The sequence below is a fragment of the Aptenodytes forsteri genome, unplaced genomic scaffold, assembly GCF_000699145.1.
Source record: "Aptenodytes forsteri isolate BGI_AS27 unplaced genomic scaffold, ASM69914v1 Scaffold326, whole genome shotgun sequence".
Classification (NCBI taxonomy): domain Eukaryota; kingdom Metazoa; phylum Chordata; class Aves; order Sphenisciformes; family Spheniscidae; genus Aptenodytes; species Aptenodytes forsteri.
In genome coordinates, this window is record NW_008795677.1 from 547,642 (window position 1) to 563,896 (window position 16,255).

The 16,255-nt window shown below is 40.5% G+C and overlaps 1 protein-coding gene across 1 annotated transcript in view; it reads left to right on the plus strand.

Annotated features, from left to right (window-relative positions):
- The window catches only part of ANK2 (ankyrin 2), a 371,191-nt gene that overhangs the window by 271,228 nt on the left and 83,708 nt on the right, over positions 1-16,255 (plus strand). Inside the window, exons 18-24 of the mRNA XM_019472961.1 lie at positions 312-360; positions 1,117-1,314; positions 2,782-2,880; positions 2,988-3,086; positions 5,747-5,845; positions 7,956-8,054; positions 13,576-13,648. Of these exons, the coding sequence (XP_019328506.1) occupies positions 312-360; positions 1,117-1,314; positions 2,782-2,880; positions 2,988-3,086; positions 5,747-5,845; positions 7,956-8,054; positions 13,576-13,648 (716 nt within the window). The remainder of the gene's footprint in view (positions 1-311; positions 361-1,116; positions 1,315-2,781; positions 2,881-2,987; positions 3,087-5,746; positions 5,846-7,955; positions 8,055-13,575; positions 13,649-16,255) is intronic.

Below are 16,255 nucleotides of genomic sequence, written 5' to 3' on the forward strand. Positions count from 1 at the left end.
CCGTGCGAGATCCGCGTGGCGGGAAGTTGGCCCTGGCTGGATGATCCCCGGCCTAAATTAGCATACGGCTCTCTCAGGCCGTCGTTGGAAAAGGAAGAAACGTGTGTGCGTCTGTATATATGTACGTGTCTCAGCCCATTTTTTTACGGTTGCGAGCCTTAGTCACAGCTGGAAGTCACTTTAGTATTGTGTAATGTGAGAAACGACGTGTATATTCTGACCACGCGTACGGAGAATTCACTCCGGGGTTAGGAACGGTGTCGTGATACCATTGTGTTAGGCAAAGGCCACTAAAAGGGGAAAATACCGAGCGGATTGGTGCTGATGTCAGAACGTTCTGCCCCCTGTGAGGCTGCTGTTGTACCTGCTGCCAAAACGCGCGGCCCGTCTGTTAAGCGATTGTATCAGAGCTGTCGTTTCCATTGCGGTGCACGGAGAGCCGCAAAAGCCACAGTTGCAGTAGGATAGTTTGGTAAAGCTGCCTTTTAAAAAGAAACGCCTCCAGAGGGACTGTCTGCTGTAACCCAGAATTTTCCCCCACAGTGCGTTGTAAAGCAATTAAAGGTGGGAAGTTGTCTTATTGCCAGAAAGTACCATCAACGCCGTTCTGCTTTGCTTAAATGGTTAATTTCATCAGAAAAAACATTCCTCCCTATTGCTGTTTCCAGCCGGTGCCGTGACTGACACATGTATCAAAATTCCATATGCAAACACACCTCTACTCACACGCTCCGAAAAAGCATAATGCAACTAAGAGCGTGCGCCCATCGCTCGTCACGGAGAATGTCACTCATCAGTCAAAAGTGAATATTTACAACATAAGTTATTCGAAACGTAGGTGTCAAACTCAGGATAATTTGAAGGTATCAGCTGAACAGTTCTGCCCACCCTAGCGAGGGCTGGCTTTGTTCTGGTTTAGGTGGCGAAAGTAACAGACGGACAAAGCAACACAACAGCAGGGCCATGTGGGACATGTCTGGCCTTGAAAATTTAATGAACTCTTGTCTCTAGTAATAAGGGGTAACAAAATAATACTGTTCTATGGTGTCTGAGTTCTTAGGCTTACATGGCTGTTGTGTTAACTTTATTCTCATTTTGTTTTCTGACTGGTATTAGAATGGATACACCCCTCTGCATATTGCTGCCAAGAAAAATCAGATGCAGATAGCTACCACTCTATTGAACTATGGGGCTGAGACCAACATTTTGACCAAGCAGGGAGTCACCCCGCTTCATTTGGCCTCCCGAGAAGGTCACACTGACATGGTGACCTTGCTTTTGGAGAAAGGATCCAATATCCACGTGGCAACAAAGGTAACTCACAACCGGTGGCGAAATACTGTGGGTGGGAGTATCCAGTAAGATGCAGAGTGCAGCGTAGAAATGATGTCTCATTGTCAGGAATTCTCAGCTTCACTTCCTTATGTACATATTTGTGAGTCTGCAGAAGTGACAACAGGTGGGTGAAGAGTAAAAGTGAGAAGAAGATATCTAGGACTGGCAGATGGATTGACCAGTTAACTTATATCATGTAGTTAATACCTGTACTAGGTAACGCACGGGAGGAGCTGCAGCTGTTTGCTGTGACCGGAGGAAAATGATGTAACACCTCGCTCTGGTAGAGAGGTTACAGGAGGAAAGGCAGATAAAGAGAAAATTGTTTCTGAGCATTCAGGAGGGCAGGACTGCAGTATTTTTGTTGTGCTGCAACACTCTCAGGTGTTTTGCATATGCTCCTGAAGTTTTACATTAGATGCAAGGGAAGAGGAATGTAAAATTCTGGAGTTTGTGGGTCCGTGGGTAGATTTAACAACACGTATCAGATACCTGAGAGCTACAGTCTAAAATAGTTCAGTGCTCTTGCCAGCAAAGGTGCTTCTCCTCGTACATTTACCCTTCAGCCTTCTTTCCAAGTGGAAGAAATTGGCAGTGTCTGGCCAATAACAAACCAACATTATTAGCGGAGTAGTGAATGAGAAGAATCCTATGGAGGACCTTTCCAATTTTTCTGATATTTTTTTTTATGATGGTACATGACAGCTTTTTCACAGAAAACTTCTTCAAAAAACCCCCCTCATTACTGTAGATCTTCATAGGTCACCAGATTTATCCAGGCATATGTGTAAGTCTTTCTTACTTAAGGTCAGAAGCCTGCAGCTTTTGTTCATACAAGTCAAAATAGAAGGCCCAAGTCTCTCATTGTCTGGCATTAATGTATTATGCTACCTAACCAATGAGAAACAAGGTGTTTTTCATTTCTCTTACAAAATTTGTTCCCTGCCTTGTTCACAGGCAACTACTATGTGCATGATCACAGTGAGCGTTTAGTTAAAGGCTGCATCCATTTCCTTGGCATCTTTGAATGGGATCTATTTCTGGAGTTATTTTCTTCATTCTGACTCGTGCCTGCAGTTGTCAAGGTTCCCTTTCTTGTCTGAGGAGTGGGAAGCACAGTGAATGTGCTTCCCTCATTTATTAATGGGCTCCTCAGCTTCCCAAGTGACATTATTGTATATAATCCGAGCGTGATCATTGATGCCTGAAAGTTTTACTCTGTGGTTATGGTGATGTAATTGCTTTGGAGCTGTTTGTCAGCCGGAACAGGAGAAACATCAACTCTACTTTGTTTAAAAAAACCACCCATGCTTGGAAGCTATAGTTAGGATCTCTTCATGTTTTAAAGATGAGAAAGTGGGAAAGTCTAGATTTCTTTCCTCGTGTAAAGTAGGTTTTAGTCTTATTTTTATCTTTATTTATTTATTTTTTATATTCCACCTCCAGACTGGACTGACATCCTTACACCTTGCAGCTCAAGAGGATAAAGTGAATGTAGCTGAAATACTCACAAAACACGGTGCAAACCAAGATGCTCAGACAAAGGTAAGTCATGGAGTGGCTACTGTCTCCAGTGTGCCAAAGGATGCTACCGTTGTAAAAGGAATGTTCCACTGAGCTTGCAGTTTTACTTCTTTGTTCTCTTATTGTAGCTTGGTTATACACCTTTAATTGTGGCGTGTCACTATGGAAACATCAAAATGGTGAATTTTCTTCTCAAGCAGGGAGCAAATGTCAATGCTAAAACTAAGGTAAAGAATTTTTCTTTGCTTGCTTTTGCTCTTTATTATGAATCTGGTAACCAGGCACTGCGAATACATACCATAGGTGCCTTTTCACTAGGAAACTGTAATTATTGCATGGTAGGTGTCAACATATGGTTATTTGTGGCTGTAGTGGAATGCCTTCTCTCTGCTACATCTCATTGTGTAGTGTTCACAAAAGTCAGGTAACTCCTTGGGTGTATGAAAGAAGGAGGTAAAGAATTTCATTGGTTTCTTTATTTTTCTTTTTACTTGCAAACTAGCAAATGCGAGCTTGTTTCTGATCTCATTTACACATGGTTTACACCAGTGTAATACCGGTGTGCTGCCAAACTAGTAAGTAACAATTCAGACGCTTCGAGGGTGATGCCATGTTCTCTCCAATCTGCTGGGAGAAGAGTGGGAAGAATTACTGCTGAGCAAAGCGTGGGTGGTATGGCTGTGGGAGAGGAAGCAGCTGCGGTGGGGGAATGCAGTTTACTGAAGACAGGTTTGGGGTTTTTTTTTAGGGGAATCCGGGTACACTGTTGCTTACCAGTTATACTGAAACGGACCTGACTGCCTATAGCCAGAGTCTGAACAAAATCCACTGACTTCAGTGGTTTCTTCTAGTATAAATGGGTGGGCACAACAGCTGAATGTGATGCATTTTGTAGCAAGAATTGTGTATCTCCCGAGTACACACAGAGAGGTTCTGGTGACAGCAACAGTGTGTTGCATCCCAGATATCATCACATCACCCTTATCAGAAAGAGAAGGCTAACTCAGGAGCTGCAGGGCTTCAGCTTAGTTAAAAGCTGGCTTCAGGCAATAGCTAGCTACTAGCTTTAGATCGGGTGTCGTGGGATCAACATGAAGAAGTCCATTGATATTTCTAGTGACATACTTAGTGTTTGTAAGATCTAGTCAAAATCACAGGCTTGTGGTCTGCTGGTCCCTCTGGCCAGCTCCTCTGTCCCCAGCTGCTACCTATGGGATGGATTCATTTCTCAAAGTCGCAATATTTCGTCACAGTGGTCACAGCTCAATGTGGTAAGAAACAGCAAAGTAAATAAATAAAAGATGCTGGTCCCTCCCTCGTGAGATCACCCAAAATCAATGGGCAAAAAACAGGGATTCCAAAAGAACAGGCAACATTACTAGAAAAACAGCTGATAAGAATTAATAAAGCAGACACTAGCAGGATCCAAATGTTAGCTGCCAAGACGTTCAGCTGAGGTATTTGGAGGCTAACTAAAGGGACAGACGTACTTGCGTCTTTAGTATTAGGTCTCACTCTATACCTAAGGGGCCACTGGGCCAGATTCTGACGCCATTTTCCCAGGTATTTCACTTACTTAGAATACTTTCATTAAAGTCAGCAAGTTTGTATGAGAGTATGAGGCAGTGGTTCTCCAAAACCTCAGACCTAGGGACCAATAAAAATACTGGCAATCTGCCAACTGGTACTGTGGACTCAGTTTAAAGAGCAAATGCATCCTGGCTGGATTCAGGATAGGCACGCTAAAGGATAAGTAACCTCTATTGCAGCTTGGTCTTTAACTAGAGAAAGTCCACATGGTGCTTTGTGCCGTCTCCAGTGAAAAATAATATGGCTGAATTCTGTTTTTGAAGGACTGCACGAATTTACTTTGCACTACAACCTACAGTAAAATCCTCCTTTGATTTCTTAGTAGTCCATGCACACGTACTGTAAATGTAAGAACTGTAACAGTTCTGAACTATGACTATTTAATTAGTAGTACAAAGCATTACTTGCATCTATTTGTTTGCAAAAGAGATAACTCTCAGAGTGTGTCTTTCAGAGCCTGCCCCCAGGCTTTGCATAAGTGTACAGTGAGATCAACTTGGTGTTTTCTTCCAGTTTATTCTCTGCTTGCTTTCAAAGCCAATTGCAAATAATTTTGTAAATGAATTGCCTGACTGGACTTACACAATACCATCTCAGATCAACTAGCTAAAGTATGCTTTGGTTATGTTTCCGTATTGTGTAACATTAGAATGAATCACTGGAGCAGATAAGTATATGGAGTTAAGCGTGTTTATTAATACAGACATTGTGTACATGTTTTTAAGTGTAATTACAGCTTGGTCAAGCCTTTTGAAGGCAAAGTAAAGCTAAAATTGATTGACATTTGTAATGGGTATATGTTGTTAGCCTTTTTAAAAGCGAATAGTCTCAAATCACTGCTGTTAAAAATTATATATTTTTTTAAGTGGCTCAAATATTTTAAAGGCAAGTCTTGAGGCTTCTCTAGAAAAATAAGACATGAGAGGAAGAAAAATGTTCTCTGCCTCAGCTGTGATTCTGTGTCCTTAGCATGCCACTTTAACTTTACTGTTCCTCATTGCTCCTCCCTCTGATTTAGGAAATGAGGAATTATCTGTCTTTCCAGAGATTGCTTATATTGTGAGATGAAAAGTGATTTGTGAATAAAAATATTATCTTCCTTTATCTTTTCATTAATCTGGGGAAGGAGTATTTTTATTACTGAAGATCTATTATCTTTGGGTCGATTGATGACACAATTTCTTTTTGAAATGTCTCAAAAAGAGCAGAAGGAAGCAAAGCCAAGCGTCTAATCTAATTACTGGTGGTTGTTGTTCTTTGTTTGTTTGTTTGTTATCGTAACCACCGTGGACAACAGAATGGGTACACCCCTCTTCACCAAGCTGCTCAACAAGGCCACACTCACATCATTAACGTTCTTCTCCAACATGGGGCCAAGCCCAACGCCACCACCACTGTAAGTCTGTGAAGTGCCACTGGGAACTTGTTTCCCTGGACAGTTCTTTTCTTTCCTTTCTTAGGGCTTGAGAGCAAGCCTTTGTTTTGGTGAGAGTATTCCTCGTACAGCTGGTTGTCAGATGTGTGAATGTAACTTCCTCTTCTTTTCCTTTTCCTCTTAAGGTAGTTCGGATCAGATCTAACTCATTGTGCACTAAGCTAAACGTGAGGTGGGGAAACTGATTTCTGAGCTGCAGAGTCAGGCTGGCCACAGCTGGCTGTGCAGTGCTTGTTCAGCTGCCCTCTGCCTCAACGCTTCCGCCTGTGAATTGATATCTCGATAAGGATTTTTCCATAAAAATGAAAGGGAAATCAGAACCTGGGCTTTTTTGAAGATTTAGACCCAAATTTCTGTCCCTCTATCCACTGGATCTGTTTCAGGTTCTTACTGAGTTCACTGATGTTAATGCCTCCTCAAAGACTCCATAACCCCTGGCACAGCTCCTTCTCCGCAGTCAGCCAGGAATGCAACCGTCCTATTTCATGTTGATGTTGTTATTAGTCGCTTCTAATTGGGTAATCTTTAAAATGCAGCCAGAATGTCCAAAACTCATGTCATTCCCCAGAGTGGATCAGGTTTCCGTGTACATATATCGTGCATGCTTAAATCAGCACTGGCGCCCTGTTTGGTCCTGGAACGATCACATTGAATAACCTCCTGTGAAGTTATCCAAAATACCAGTTTATGCACCAGATCATCAAGCAAGAGACCATTGTGGTCAGCTTCTGGGGCTGTAGGTTCTTTTGGGCATGTTCAGCTGAAGGTCTCTTTTGCTTTCAGTCCTCGTGTTGGGGCTGTCATGCCCAAATCTAACCCAAATCCAAGCAGGGTCTGAAGGATGTATCTTTACTGCACAGTTTGCGTGCATTCTCAGGTACTACATCTGTTCTTGTCCACACATAGCAACCTCTGGCTTGAGATAAGAGAGAATTTCAACCTGGGACATCTGGCACGGGGATATGGGAGTGGGATATGAGCAGTTAATGTGCAAGTGACAGTAACAGTCAAATTATTTGTGCTGTGAAGATGCTCATCTATTCATTTTGCGCTGCTAATCCACAAACACTGTGTTGCTTCAGGGTTGCTGAGCCAGACTAATACAGAAGAACTTAAATTATAGGTAACTAAAGCCAATACTGAAGTAGAAGGAAGCCCTCAGGCTGATATCCTGCGCCCAGTGCAGTGGTGTCACAAGAGAAGTCATTTCAGCGCAGAGCGCGGTACAGTGGCCGCAGCAGGCCAGTGTGTTGTCCTTTGGTTCAGTGCAAAATTACATAAAACAATCCTGTGTAGAGCTCTTTACAAAGACAACCTCCCCAAGTTGAGTGACACGGGGACCGTGGACTGCCAATGTTCCAGGTGATGAAATGGAGATAAATAGGCCTGAACACTTACTAAATTATCATTTTAATGTCCATTTGATGAATGGTACATCTATATATCATGGGCATTTAAACTGCAAATAAATTTATTTAAATGGAAATTAATTCCCTACCCCCAAACCTTACATAGGTTGGTTTTGTGTTTGTTAAATCATTAGCTTTTGCATACTTTTATTGGGCGTACATTTTTGTTGTAAGGAGGAATAGAAGTGTGTGTGGACAACACAGCTGTGATCTTGTATTCCCCAAAGAGCAAATTGTACCTGGTAAAGATTTAACAGTTTCAACTGGAAGGGAAACTGTAACATTTTAAAGTACTTTTTTTAGGAGAGTGTTTCTGATGTAGTGCCGTTTATGCAAAATAAAACATGAACTTCTGCAGACAAGATGCATTCTGTATAGTGAAATGTGAGCACTGAAGGGTTAAACCATACAGCACTTTTTTATTTAGAATAGCAGGCAGATGTAAGTGTGTTGTGTTACCATGGTAATCGGGGCTATAGTCTTAAAGAAGTTACAAAGACAGAGTCAGATGTAACGGTAAAAAAACAGTGATTTTCCTAGGCTGTGCCTTGTTTTGGATGGAAATGCTGGCTCATGCAGTGTTGAGAGTGATCTCATTGGTTCACATCACAATCCTCCCTCTCACTGCGCTCGCTCTCTCCCCTTCTCTCTTTTCTCTTCAGAATGGTAACACTGCCTTAGCTATTGCAAGGCGTCTGGGATATATCTCAGTGGTCGATACGCTGAAGGTTGTAACGGAGGAGATTACCACCACCACAACTGTGAGTTGCAGATACATTAAAATGTCTCTCTTCTTTATTCAGAATGTTTTCTTTCTCTTCTTCCCTCAGACTCTCCATGTATCTCCTTCCTTTTTTTTCATTTTCTGGTTTTAGCCCCCCCTTTCTGTTGGATTTTTGCAGAAGTGCTACAATGCTTTCAGTATATCTTTTAAGCATGTGGAAGTGTTTGCAACACAACAGGCTTCCCTGAGCTAGGTAACAAAATCTACGTGCATACAGATGGAAAACAACTATTCAAAAGCAGAGTAAAACTTTTTTCTAGGTACGGGTCTGAACTGCAAACCCAAACTTTCCAGAAGTTTGTGCATTGCTGTTTAGATCCTGTCCTGTTTCTTTTTTCACCTCTCCTTTTCAGTCTGTCCTTACGTTTCCACACTTTTGACACCTACTGAGGCTCAACCATTGCAGGACACCACAGCAAGCTGCTTAGTGTTTGGACTGTAGCAGCCATGGACTGGTGCCAAGCTTCATGATGCTCGCTAGATGGCTCTGAATCACATCAATCATCTTTTTACTCAAGTCACTTTCGGTTCAAATAGATCCTGTTTTTCCAAAATACGAAAGAATCTTTCCTTATGTGCTCAGTCCTCTCAGTCCTCCACACTCTTGGTAGTCTGTATGTTGACTTCAGGCTTTGTGAATAGTATGCGCTGAACATCAGCAAGGTGGTACTGTTGCTTTAAGCCCAGAAAAACTGATATATTCTGACACTCTGGGAGGGGAAGGTTTTCTCTTCTTGGACTTTTACCTCCCACCCACAAATGTTTTAGCAGGTAGGAAGGGTGAACATTAGAAATAGTGCATCATTTAAGAAATTAATGTTAATTTACATTTCCATTACTGCATTTTATCTTGAAACACTGTTGTAAGGTCATGCTTTTTTTTTTTTTTTTAATGCAAGAAAGATTAGCAGTCTAGAAAACCTGTCAGATCTAGGTGCCATTTAGGAGCTCAGAGCCATAAAAATCCACAGATCACCTAAAAGATTCCACTACTCAATCAGGGAGAGGGTTAGAGGAGGGGAAGAAACCCAAAGTCTCTTGTAAAGAAATGGGAAAATAATTTTGATTTTGTCGCATGCTGACAGCAAGTCCCACTGATATTAACCGAGGAAGATGGAATAAACGTAACATGGCATAAGGTTACGAATAGAGTGAGCCATAATTTATTAATGACCTGCAAAGATCAGACTGAGTCAGGTTTGGACAAGGAATTCCAGCGTAATTCCAGAAGTCTCTTAATAAAGACTGTATGTTTTTGTTGTTATTTATTTCGTGTTCATGTTTAATCATGTAGCACATCGCACATGTATGTGCATAAACACATATGTATCTATTCAGAGATGTAGAAAAATAAAACCCGGGTAAAATATTTTGAGAAACTTTAGCTCTTTTCAAAGGTATATTTTTTTTAGCCTCAAATGACACCTTCGCTGTTCTCTGTGCTGTGTCCTGGCACACTTTTTCCATTTATGCCTGATGTAAGTTGTAACTTCCTTGCTGTCGTACATTGTGTTGCACTGTGGAGCTTTGTACCTTGTCATATGTAAGTATGAGATGCTTTGTAATAATAGGGATTACACTATGAAAAGACACCTGGGAGTTATTTACTTTGGATAAATGTTTCTTTAAACTTTGAGGGTAATGGATTTTTCTACCGGATACCAGATGCTTGGGGTTTAGGACTGAATCAAATACTGAACCTTACTTGCATAGCTGACCTCTGATGCTTGCATATAAGAGAAATCTGAAATCTTGAACTGTGTCTGTGTACAAAGCACTGCTTTTAAAAGTCAGATGGGAACCCGTGATAAACTCGGCAGATTTTTCAGCTATGAGTTTGTCTGAATCTTGTACCTTCGGGATATATAGAATATAAACCTCTGGTGGTGGCGTTCATGGTGAGGAATGTTGATTAAACATAATTTAGAACAAGTCCTAAAAAGCGGGGATAAATAACAGGCTCTCACAGGCGGCACTCCCTGCAATAAAGTTCTCCAGATGGTGAGGTTGGTGTTGCCAAACCAGAACACAGCACTTAGCACTGAAAAAAAGGTGCTGTCACCATAGCTACTTCATTCTCTAAGGTTGTAGCTGAGTGATGCATGGAGGATGTTAGACAGGCCGATGCTTTATTGATATTCAAGTCACTGGCATTTGAGATGAGGAGATCATCTCCGGTGCCAAAGCCTTTGGTCTAACTGTGAACAAATTTTCCTCTTACTTGCATTAGCGTTATTATTGGTGGAGCCACATGAATATAAAGCAATAGAGAGAATAAAGTGCACTTATTTTTACTCACAGATTAGAGATGAATAGGAAGTAAATCAGAATAAGCTAGACTTTCAAAGGTTTGCTATGCAATTAAGCTTTGGGATATTTATACAAACAGGCATAATCTTCCTGCGGCCAAATGAATATATGAGGAGCTTTGAGGTTGTTTACAGTATACTGCTGTTGAGTGAGTAATAGCTGAATATACATAAAGGTTTATATACCTGAATTATATATCTGAATTATCCTATGCCACCAGATGAAAATCTGGCCTTACAATGCAAGTCTTAAATCCAGAAGCCTAAAGTACATAATTGAATTCTCAGTGGCACTAAACAGTAGGGAGTTTGAGAAATACACACTGAGCAATTTTCAAAATGGGCTGTTCACGGGGATAGATAGGGATTTTAAATTTTAAGAGTATTTGACATTTCTAATGTGCCTATCAATTAAAAAAATTCTAGTATTATATTAAAAGTTCATTTAAAAACATTAGTCACAACTTCTGTTGGGAATTGATGTAGAATTAATGATTCTTGCCGAGTTCAGTGTTCCAGAGATAGCATTACAGATTTTTTGTTCTTCTGAAACGTGTGCATGCGCGCGTGCGCACACACGCTCTCTCTTGATTCTGTTTTCCAAACTTTCTTTCAAATATTAAATTAGGTAATAATTTTCTCTGACTGAAGGGAAAATCAGGAAGTAAATAAAGTACCATTACTTCTCTGTAAATAAATAATAAGTAATAATGAGTCTGAGAGCCTCAGTCAGCGACCAGATTGTTGTTATTATATAGGGGCCTGTAAAAACCTAGTTTATGAATAAATTGATATCGTGATAAATAAACCTTAGTTACTAGGGTCTGCAGATCTAAGTTAATAGCAAGACAGTACACAACGTACCTCTATACCTGTAGCTTGTGGACTAGGGTATCGTAGCATCCTTTCACTTCTGTGTTCTTCTAATCAAATGGATTTTGTACGTCAGCTAAGGTTGGGAACCAAGTTTTCTTAAATAAATTTTGGTCATACAGCAGACATACAAAAACTAGCATTTGTGACTCCTGGGCAGACCCCTTCTTTCCCCTTTCTTCAGAATTTGGTCACCTCCTCCTGCCTTTGTATTTTTTTTTTTCCCTGGCTTTTCAGTTGTTTTACGTGGGGAACATACGAACTGGCAATAGAGAACTTGCAGTACGCTTTGCCTAGATACAATTGCAATGGCAATTACAATTACAATGCCAGTAAATTGGTACTTACATACAGTGCTTTCCACTTCACTTGGAAAATATACAGCCCCCTTCACCTGGGTTTATTTCTTTAGCCCAGTGTCAGTGGTTTTTTTTTTTTTACTTTACAATGTGTTGTTGAAGAGATGAGGTCAACCTCACCTGAACGATAGCATCCTCCCCATCTGTCGTCGCTGGCTTTGTCACCCTGCTGCTGCCTGACATTCCTATCTGAGGAAAGCCGTGGGAATGCAGGGGGGAAAAGTCAGATGTATTGGTGGAGGCATTTGGTGAATATAAACTAATTTTCAGCACAGAACGTGCGTTATGAAAAACACTGCAACAGAAATAATTAGTTGTCTTGAATCATGGGTAAGAGTGAATTTAGGAGGCCTAATTGGGATTGCCATTTGAAGCAAAGGGCGTTGTTCTTTCCCTGTACCTCAGGAGGGTGAATTGAAAACTGCTGTCACAGTTAAATATATTTCAAAAATGTAAAGCAGACTTTTAAAAGAAATTTCCAAAGTAATTACGCTGTTGGCAACTTTTTTATTTATAAAAGTGCAGTATCTTATAATAATCAAGAATGCTATCTTTGTCGGTTTGTTAGACAAGTATAAAACAGAATCAGGAAATACCGAGTAAGTTTTGTGCAACAAAACCTGCTATTGACTTCGCTGCTTGATATCAATGGGCATTTTCCCAAAAGCATATTGCATAAGGGACTCGGGATTTGGCTGACATTAATTACCCCTCAGATTGTATGCTCTTTCACTACTTCTGCATGTAATGTTAATTTATGCTTGATAGATACCATCCACAACAGGGAGTGAAGTACTTCCTCAGCGGGAGTTTCACAAGACACACGGCCTCCTGACATTCCTCTCCGTGCCAAAGGGGCACATCTGCTCCTACATACCTTAAAGGGCGATGTGTTGACTCCCCTCCACAGCTCCCCAGTTCAGCTGGCTGGCTGCAGATCTGGGTGGAGCCAGGGAAATACTTATTTTTCTGTTGTGACTAATGCTGTTCTGATCACTGCGCTTTTTTAAGTCCTTGGCATTTTGTCTCCTGTGTCGTAACACACTGAAGAGTTCCCTGAAGGCAACTTTTTCACACCTTGCACGTCCTACAGCTTCTCTCATTATGTTCTTCATCTCCTTCTGCAGTGTGTATTTTGATGCTAAAAGGATGTCCCCATTCTTGATTCAGCACCCCTGAACATCTTCTGTTTCCTCCTGGAAGTCATTTATGAAGACAAAAATCATATGAAAAAGAAGTCTTCCAGTGTTCTCCTACTCTGTGCTCTCACGCTTAAACAGTGTCCTCCCAGCGGTCCTCGGTCCATACTTGCCTTGTATCGCAGTATTTTAAGCTTTTAGGTGCACAAAGTATATCAGAATCTTCAAACAATTTCTTTTTCCCCTGATGTGTACGTGATTTGGGGGAATATACATGATTTATGAAAAGGATATCATTAATATGCGGTGTAGTCACTTTTCTGGGGGGAAGAAATGTTTCAAGTGATCTGTGTAAATCCTTCACATCTTTTTTTAGTTTAAAAATTTCACATCATTCATAACTTCGTTTCCAAATGCTTTACGATTTAATAATTTCCATATGCCACATACAACTTTCTGAAGCTCTTCTGTAGACATTACCTAATTCATTTTAAAATCATCTTGGAAACATTGAGCTGAATTGTTCTACATGCACCATTTATAAATAGATTTGCTGAGAGCTTTCTTTTCTTTTATTCTTCTGACCAGCTCATTATCTTTATTTTTTTGTACTTTTCTGCCAGAATAAATGTCACCTTATACAGCACTGAGAATAGGAGCTTCTGGAGTAAAGATGAAAAATAAGGTTAGGGGAAGGAGAAACACGTTATAAAATGCCTCAGCAGATCCCACTGCTGTTGCTGTTGAAAATATCCTGCTGTAAACTTTGCTGCTTCTTTTGGTGTTTAATTTGAGGATTGATGATTCTGTCTTTGCAGACTGTAACAGAGAAGCACAAGCTAAATGTACCTGAGACAATGACTGAGGTCCTGGATGTTTCAGACGAAGAAGGTGAGCAACTTTGCTAAGTTCCTATTCCGTATCACTTACGTAGCCTGTAATACAGGCTCAAGATAGCTGCTTAAGTACTTTATCATCTTCATTTTGCAGTGCTTGAAATGAAGTTCTATGTAACGGCCTTTTTTTAATGGTGTAGTCATTATGGCATTTGAATAAAGATGCCACAAGCTGACCCAAAGCAAAATGCTGGACCCCTACATCTTTTTCAGAAAAAGCTTATCTGAACCAAATCAACAAATGAGAACATTTCCCGACTTCAGATTTTAAAATTTAAATGTAGAGCTGTCCCAAAGCTGGGTTTGACCCTCCCATAAAGAGGAAATTGAGCAGTAAATTTTTTGGATCAATGCCACCTATTTCAGATACATATATCGAGGAGTTCTGCCTAATTGGAAACATTTGTGTAAGAAGATGCGTAAGGTGGAAGGTGAGGAGACCGTTAGCTTGAGGGAGCTTTTGGCACACACGAATCGCAGATACACACGGCATGACATAAAGTAACAACATGCTAATAAGTTCGGCACTTTGGTTTCAGTCTCTACTGTATGTACAGACAGGAGGCATATGTTGTACCGCTTAGCGAAGTCCCAAGAAAATTTCTGTGAACTTCTGGAGGGATTGATAAAGTACTGCGATTTTACACGGCACCGAATTAAGGAAATAGCTTAAGAACATCCCTTTCTAAAAGTTCACAAAAGACTTCTTAGAAATTTTAATCACAATGGCATCTGATAAATATACACAAGAATTTGCAAGAATTGTCTAAGTTCTTTTTTACTCTTGGCAGTGTTAATTAATATTACATGTTTTACATACGCCATTTTATGGTTGTTGCTATTATTTCATGCAAATAATTTGTAGAGTTAGTAATTTCAAAAAGTCCTAGGGATTTAGGCACACAGGTTACAGGGTTGGGTTTTTTTCTTTTGCAAAGAACACAAATGCACTTGTGGTTCTAAATGGTACTGGAAGTTAATGGCATTCATATTCCTAAACTGCTTGTATTACTTTCTGAAATGGGATTTATGCTGGTAAATGAGTTACGCTCTTGAGAAAATACGATGTTTAGGCTCCAGATACTACTTTTTTTTTGATGCTTGCAAAGCTGCAAGCGAAAGCAAACAAGTGTGATTCAAAAGAAATTATTTTCTGCTGCATCATGATCAGTGGAATTATTTCTCTCAGGCATGTTTTTGCTACATTTTCTCTGTTTGAAAAGCATTCAACTACTTGTGTAATTATCGTGAGAAATGGCCTTTAAATTGCATATAGCCTTATGTTCGCTTTGTTGAATTTTCTCCCAGTCTTTTGAACTACCATTTAACCATCTTTAAATCCACAAAGCCTAGTATGTCTTTCTGCCTCTACAGGATTAATACAGAGTATTCCTTTTTCTCAAACCAATTTGTATGTTGTACAGCCTTTAAACACTCTGATGATGAACGCTTCAGTGATGGTGAAGCATTTAGTGGCACAGGTGCTGTTAGCAGAAGTTCGTGGAGTAAGACTTACAAACTTTCTCTTTTTGTTTAACTCGGATTGTTTGTTTTATTTTTTGTGTTGAAGCAACATGAATTTGCTTAATCTGGGTGCCTAACACTGCTCCTTTTCATTACTTTTGAAGTGTGACTGGGCGTGTGTTTCCTGAAAGGTGGGAGGAAGAAGGGAAGCCAGAAAGTCCGAGATTTATTATTACCTGTATCTTGAATATGTTGGCAGAACTTACTGTGGCCATCCAGCATGACTAATGCTCTCCAGTGCTTTGAATTAACATTCTCTGCTTTCTGTTACCATCTGACACCTACTGTTTGTCAGTACCCAGCAGATACGACATAGGTACTCCGGCACATTGCTGCTCAAGGCTCAGTACTGAGCACTCATACTGATAGTGCCTCTGTGATCCTGCTGCGGGTTGCTAAGCAGGTTGGTCACAGTTAAAGCACTTGTCCTTGTAAAATCTGTTTCTACAGGCAAAACATTCAGGATTTTGTGAAAATTCCTAACATGGATGGTACTTGTCACAGGAACTTAAAATAGCTGGGGGCAGGAAGACTGCCAAACTTTTTTTAATCAAGAGGATGAACCTTTTAGTGATGGTGTAGTCTTTATAAGAGGCTAGCAATAAGGTATCTGTACTGCTGTGTTCTTAGCTACTTTAAAGTGACACAACATGTTCTGAAATAAATTGACGTGACACGGTAAACCTGCCAGCTGTAATTATATAATTATAAAGTTGAACACGAGAAGACTGCTTGAGCAAATAAGTATTTCAGGTCCCATTGTGGAGCTTGTTCATCACTGGTGATAAGTATTTTGCATTTTGCCTGGGAAGCAGTTATGTTGCATAATTGTATGCTGTTACGTTAATAATATAGGATTCATATTCCTAAAACAAATTCAAGTGCAACATCCAGCCTTAGCAGTATAAAATACAGGACCATATAATATTTAGAGGTGCTATGCTGGACCTTGTTCTCACCAACAAGGAGGGGCTGGTGGGGAATGTGAAGCTCAAGGGCAGCCTGGGCTGCAGTGACCACGAAATGGTGGAGTTCAAGATCCTTAGGGCACCAAGGAGGGCGCACAGCAAGCTCACTA